The following is a 7,151-nucleotide window of genomic DNA, read 5'->3' on the forward strand; positions in this document are numbered from 1 at the left end:
GGGCTGTCCCAGTGAATGTAGTTACACTCAGCCAGCCATCTCCTGTCCACTGTTTGCCTGTCCACTGTCTGTCTGTCCACTCCACCCTTTGCCCTGCCAGTCGACGTGTGGGAGGTGGGACTGGCCTAACAGTTCTCTAATCCAAGGTCAGCTCGGGTGCGGAGGCCACCGCCCCGCTTGGCGGCGGGAGCAGCTTGGAGCCTAGATGCCGATGGGCCTGGGGCCCGGGACCCAGAGCCCTTGAGCCATGGGGGTTGCTTGAGGGGAACTTTACCCAGAGCCCTCTCGGGCCTTGGGGACAGGTAGGTGGCTCGAGGCACCAGGCCCGTTTCAAATTGAGAAGTGTGATGCTGGTCCTGATGCCTCCCTCCATGGGAAAGGATCTAGGCAGATATTTCCCCAGGACCAAGTAGCCAAAGCCAGCAGACCGTCCTGGAAGCCACACTCGCTGTACACCCACGGCTGTGGCACGCGGCAGGACAGGGCACACCAGCTCCCCTCCACTGCTTCACTGCGCCTCTTGCGTGTACCGGACAGCAGCAATTCTGTCTCCGGACTGGGGCAGCTGGAGCCCTGCCTCACAGGATTCAAGAGTGCTCTGAGTCCAGAGTGAGGACTCTCCCTGCTCTGGCCGGACCTCCAGACTAAAGTGGACCACACTCAGGGCAGGGAGGAAGGGAGGGCAGCTACAGTGAGCCTTGAGCTTGGGGAAGGCGGAGCCCTCAGGGAGGTCAAGCTGGTGTGTGTTGTGGCTTAGGGTGCAAGGGCTCCCCATTTCCTCAGCCACCCCTGAGCAACCGGATGTGGTCGAGTGGATGGCAGAACGCTAGAATGCCCAAGGAACTTGAGACACGAGGAAGACCAAATGGCTCGGACCAGAGAAGGCTCACTAGCCAGTTTTTTGCCCTGGCCTGAATTATTTCCCCCCTAAGAGGCAACTCAGGGCTTCAGTTTGCCCACAACTACAGGAACAGAGTTGTCCAGGAGACTAGTGGTTTCTGGGTTCCTTTGTAAGGAGACCAGCCCCTGCCCCGTGCAGCTGCTCCAAGAGGGATTCTTGGGGACATCGCAAGTAGCCTAGTGTCTTGGTCTTGACCACCCAGGGTTGTTGTTTGGGCAGCCTCACCCTCTCCTTGGCCAAACCAGAGGCTCCTGTCTTTTCAGGTCTGAGCTGAGCTCACCATTGATTCCTTTCATCCAGAAATTCACACGGGGATGAGGATCCTAGCTCTTGAGTCCATCCTGGGCCTCCCCTTCCTGGGATTCACCCACACCCCCATGCCAAGCTCTTGTTGCAGCTCTTTGAGATCGTGACTCTGCGCTCCCCGAGTGGAAACTTGCTGCAGGAGAAGCGCAGCTGTGTCCCCGTGGCCAGGAGCCTGGCGCCCGGCCCCTGCCCCAGAAAGCCTCCACAGCCCCTGTCACATCTGTGAAGACAAGGGACTGGGAGTGCCCAATTTCCAAGGATACCCTGACAACCCTCATCCCACCCCCTTGGTACCTCAAGCCCTAGGTGAAGTGTGGGTTCTCCCTCATTCATGAGCAGTGATGGAAGGGCTGGCCTGGCTGCTCCATGGCCACGCATCTTGGTCCCAGAGAAGAAAGGCAGACTCGGGGCATGACTGCTGCCGGGTTTCCTTCCACTTCACAGGAGTGTAGAAAAAGTGCTAGCTTTTGCACTTGGCCCTGGCCCTGGCCCTTCCTACTGCTCCCCAGGCCCACCCACTGCTGAAGATAACCTCAGCCATCCAGGCCCGGCATCCCAGAGCGTCCTGGGACCTCACTGGCTCTCACCTCGGGGGCAGTTTCCAATCCAGAACCGCTGTCCAAGGTTTGGCCCTGAGACAGGCGCCTCCAGCCTGCCCTTCAGCTGCAGGGTTGGGGGAGAGATCTTTGCCTCAAGACAGCCCCCAGCTTCGACTACACCAGATAACGGCTGTGGCTTTGTGTGTGTGTGTGTGTTTTCTTTCTCTCTCGTCGTCCTTCTTTTTTTTCTTCTCTCTGATGCGTGTAAAGGAGAGGACTAGAAGGAACGGTTCCCACCTCTCGGAGGACAACGGACCCAAAGCAATCGATGTGATGGCACCCTCCTCAGAGTAGGGAAAGCCAGTCATCTCCACCCCATCCCACCTCCCGCCCACCTGCCCGCCCGCCTCCGCGCGAATGAGCAGTGCCCGGCTTCACTGGGTCCGGCCTCGGGCCCACGTGCAGTGTCCGCATGCCTCGTGTCTGTCTGTCCTTCTGCGTCGTCCCACTAATGTGAATTTCAGCAGCAAGTGTGGTGTTTGTTTTTTATTTTTGTCTTTGTCTCCGTGCCGTCGCTGTCGTTGTCCTTCAATAAGGTTGACTGCATTCAGCCAGTGCCAAAAGAGGAGCCCAGTCCCGCTACCAAATTCCAGTCCATCGGGGTTCAGGTAGAGGACGACTGGCGGTAAGTCGCACAGAGGTGGTGGCTGCTTCTCCCCCTCCTCTCCCTCCCTCTGCTCTCACCTCTCCTGCGCCTTCTCCTCCTGCTCTCCCTAACCCACTTCTCCTCGCTGGATTTCTAATAACCAAGCTGGGTTTGGGGTTCGGGCAGCGGCCCAGGCATGGGAGGCTGGGCAGGCAGGCGGGCGGGCCAGTGAGCGCTTGCTCTGCGAGATTAATCAGCCCTCGGGGGGCCGAGGCCAGCAGAGACATAGCCCAGCACCCTGATGTTGGTGGTCTTCCTGGCCCCACTGCAGTAAACAGGCAACCTTATGACCTTGTCCGTGTGTGTGTGTGCGCGTGTGGGCGCGGACGGGTGGGGCAAGGGCTGAGCAGAGAATGAGATGGGGGCCGTGGGACCCGCTTCAGGCGCATGGTGAGCAGACGATGCATCCGTTTCTCTGTCTCCCGTGTGTCCGGGTCGGGGTGGCCTCTGGTCTCTGGCCCTCCTGGTGACTCTCACCTCTTCCTGTCCCCACCCTACTTCACCCCACCCCCACCCCCAGAAGCAGCGCCCCCTCTCACAGCATGTCCTCCCGACGGGACACCGACTCAGATACCCAGGATGCCAATGACTCAAGCTGTAAGTCATCTGAGAGGAGCCTCCCGGACTGTACCCCACACCCCAACTCCATCAGCATCGATGCTGGCCCTCGGCAGGCCCCCAAGATTGCCCAGATCAAGCGCAACCTCTCCTATGGAGACAACAGCGACCCTGCCCTAGAGGCCTCCTCGCTGCCCCCGCCCGACCCCTGGCTCGAGACCTCCTCCAGCTCCCCAGCAGAGCCAGCGCAGCCGGGGCCCTGCCGCCGGGACGGCTACTGGTTCTTGAAGCTACTTCAGGCAGAAACGGAGCGGCTGGAGGGCTGGTGCTGCCAGATGGACAAGGAGACCAAAGAGAACAACCTCTCTGAAGAAGGTGAGTGCCGCAGGGACGGCCCCCGGGCTGGAGAGAAGGGGCCCGGCTCGTGCCTCAGGTTCCCTTCTTGAGTCGGCTGTGAGCTCACCACGTATTTCCCTTCGTTCCTTCCCTCTATCTGCCTAACCTAACCTTTATCCGGGAAGGATTTCTGGGAGTACAGGCTGTGGGCTCAGCCACACCCAGGCTTGAAGGCCAGCTCTTCCCTTCCTCGTGAAGTGACCGTAGTCAGGTGCCTCCCAGCCTCAGTTTCCTCTGTGTAACGGAGAGATAGATACTCCTGCCCTCCAACTGCATGAGCGTTTGTGAGGACTGAAGGTGGCCATGCACGGGAGGGCCCAAAGAAGTGGCGAACACAGAGACAGCTGGTACCATACTTATGCCTACAGCAGCTCCTTATTGGGTGCCTACTATATGCCACGCCCCAAGGATCTAACCTCGGGCCTCAGTAGCATGTGAGGACCTGTGCAGGGGGGGGACACAGAAGCCAGCTACTCCCCCCCCCGACTTCTGTTTCTGTCTATACTGTGCCTATTCCTCCAAGAAATGAGTCCCAGAAAGAGCTAAAAATAGGCAGGGAGCCTAGATTCACAGGTAGTTGATAACAGGAGAGGGGTGGCCCCTGGGAAGTTCCAGGCCATGGCCCCAGGAGCCACAGCTCGTCCTCAGTGAGGGCCCTCTCCAGAGAACGTGCAGGAAGGACAGGTCTCTAGAGTATCCAGAAGGGATGGATGGCGTGGGGCCTGAGGAGAGCCACCTGGGATGGGTCCGTATCCATGGCCCTCTAGGCCAGTGTCCCAGCTTTGATGTCACACCTGCTGCTGTGCAGAGAACAGTCGAGAGCTGTGTACCTAAGAACTTTTCACAGTAAGAGTATTGAACGAGTCAGAGTGGAGGCAAGGCCCAGAGAACGCACTGAAAGCCTTCCAGCAGGAACCAGGTAGCCTGCGGCCCGGCCTCCGCCTTCCCTGCCCACAGCTCTGGGCAGCTGTGCGTTCTAGTGTTCGCCTGCTACTGCAGCTTTTTGTCTTTTACATGGGATTACCTTTTATTTCCTCTCAAATTCGTCATCACCATGTACTGATTTCCTGCTCTAAGCAGTGAGCGGTTAGCTTTGCCACGTCGGCCTCCTGGGCGCGACCCTCCGTGTCGGACATCACAGTTGGGGGTTAAGTAACCGTCGGCAGTTCTGGGCACCGTGAGCATGGAAATACTGTTCACTGCAGAGCCTAATACCGTATGATGATTTCATTTCCTTTTCCGCATTTTCTTTTTCCTAAAATGAAGGACTGGCTCATCTTTTTCATGCCCTTCGTTTTCTCAGCTCTTGCTGCTTTCCCACGCGTGCCACCACATCCACCAGCCCGCATCTATGCTGTCTCCCAGACCTGCACACGTATCCCATAAACTCATGATTTCAGATTTGCCCTGGTGCCCTGTTCTCGTCTGGCCAGGTTATTCTCTGGGCCTGCTGCCTAGCTGCTGTCCACAGAATTCACTTTTCATCACCTGGGACTGCCCTTGGCCACTGTCCCATGGTGGACACCCCGCTTTCCAGACCACATGGCCTCCTGCTTTCTTGGCTGTCGTCCCTCATTTTGCTGGCACACACCTTCAATTAATTCGAGATAAATTTTTGGAAACTGCCTATCTTTATTCAGACCTCACATGGTTGGGCTGGTTGTAAAGTTGAAAATAATAAATTATATACGTAAATGTATATGTTTAAAGGTAGATATATATATATAACCTATATATATACACACACACCTATAATCTATATATACGTACCAATAAACATAATGCTGAAAATCATTTTCCCTCTGAATCTTCAAGGCTGTATTGTGTTTAGCTTCCCTTACTTGTACTGAAAAGTTTGATGCATTCCACTTCTCAAGCCTTTGTGTTTTTTTATTGATGGAAGCTGTTAGGCTCTTCACTTGACCTCTCCTGTGAACTTTCTCAGTGCCGCGCCGAGGAAAGGGGCTTTGTTCATGTGGCAGCAGCAGATAGGCCCTTTCTGGGTGGAGACACAGGTCTTTTGTTTTTGAGAAATAGCCTTGCATTAACTTTTTTTTCCTTAAGATTTTATTTATTTGAGAGAGTACAGTGAGAGAGTACAAGCGAGAGAGTACAAGCAGGGGGAGGGGCAGAGGGAGAGGGAGTAGCAGACTCCTCACTGATCAGGGAGCCCGACGTGGGCTGGGTCTCAGGCCCCTGGGATCATGACCTGAGCCGAAGGCAGACACTTCACTGACCAAGCCACCCAGGCGCCCCGCCCACCTTGCATTTACTTTTTAAAAATAATTTATGCACTTGGATCTGTTCTGTTTTCTCTGCGAAACTCCCATCACTCAGATGTGGGACCTGTCGGATGGAGCCTCAGCCTCTGATCTTTTCTTCCTCATATCTGTCTTTCAGTTGTCTTTCTGGAAGGCTTTTTCTTTTCTTTTTTCACACTGTAACAGCTTTATTGATCTAGGATTCACAAGCCATGAAATTCACCCTTTTAAGGTGTACCGTTCAGTGGCAGTTAGTACACTCAGTGTTGTACAGCCATCACTACTGATTTCATTCTCATCGCTCCAGAAAGAAACCCCGTAACTTCGTAGTCACTCCTCATTCCCTCCTCCTCCTCACCTCTCAGCAACCACGAATTCTGCCTCAGGGGATATGCTCTTCTGAATACTTATGCAGATGGAATCATACAATATGTGGTCTTTCGTGTCTGGCTTGTTTCATTTTGCATAATGTTCGCAAGGTTCATCCAAGTCGTAGCACCTACCAGCACGTCCTTCCTTGTTGCTGGATACTCCCCCACTTCATGGGGGTACTTCATTTTATCCATTCATCTGTTGATGGACATTTGGGTTGTTTCCACTTCTGGGCTAGTATCTGTAACACTGCTATGAACACTTGTGTGTGTGTGTGTGGACGTATGTTCATTTCTTTTGGATACATGCCTAGGAGTAGAATTGCTGGATCATATGGGAACTCTGTGTTTAAATCTCTGAGGAACGTGCCCAACTGTTGTCATCAGGGCTGCACCATTTAACATTCCCGCCAGAATATGAGGATTCTCATTTCTCTACATCTTCACCAACACTTGCAGTCACTGGTCTTTTGAATCGAGCCATCCTAGTGGACATGAAGTAGCATCTTGTGGTTTTAATTTGTATCTCCATGATGGCTACTAATGTCGAGCATCTTTGCATATACCTGTCGGCTCTTTTTACATTTTTGTTGGAGAAATCTGTGGAGATTCAGAGGTTTTTCTGACTTTATCACCAAACTCTGTCCATCAAATGTTTACTATGGCCATTCATATAAGAGGTCGTTCTTCCTCTGTTCCTTTTTCATGATTTTTTTTTAAACATGGACAAAGCCAGCTCTTGTTCTTTTCCTTTTTTTTTTTTTTTTTAAGATTTTATTTATTTATTTGACAGGGAGAGCAAGAGGGAGAGAGCACGAGCAGGGGGAGCAGCAGGCAGGGGGAGAGGGAGAAGCAAGCTTCCCCGCTGAGCAGGGAGCCCGATGCGGGGCTCGATCCCAGGGTCCTGGGATCATGACCTGAGCGGAAGGCAGCCGCTCAATGATCTGAGCCACCCAGGCCTCCCCTGTCCATTTGTTAACTGGGTTGTCTTCTTGTTGTTGAGTTGCAAGAGTTCTTTATATGTTCTGAATAATGGCCCTTATTAAATTTGTGATTTGCAAATATTTTCTCTATTCTGTAAGTTGTCTTTTCATTTTCTTTTTTTTTTTTTTT

General features: G+C 53.6%; 1 protein-coding gene across 3 annotated transcripts in view; it reads left to right on the plus strand.

Moving 5' to 3' along the window:
- The window catches only part of DLGAP4 (DLG associated protein 4), a 64,001-nt gene that overhangs the window by 30,712 nt on the left and 26,138 nt on the right, over window positions 1-7,151 (plus strand). For 2 of the 3 annotated variants that reach the window (XM_040638260.1, XM_040638261.1), the window contains exons 3-4: window positions 2,343-2,431; window positions 2,973-3,385. In XM_040638260.1, the coding sequence (XP_040494194.1) occupies window positions 2,343-2,431; window positions 2,973-3,385 (502 nt within the window). The remainder of the gene's footprint in view (window positions 1-2,342; window positions 2,432-2,972; window positions 3,386-7,151) is intronic. The other variant, XM_040638262.1, reaches the window with a different exon arrangement.

Source organism: Ursus maritimus, unplaced genomic scaffold (assembly GCF_017311325.1).
Source record: "Ursus maritimus isolate PB19 unplaced genomic scaffold, ASM1731132v1 scaffold_22, whole genome shotgun sequence".
Classification (NCBI taxonomy): Eukaryota; Metazoa; Chordata; class Mammalia; order Carnivora; family Ursidae; genus Ursus; species Ursus maritimus.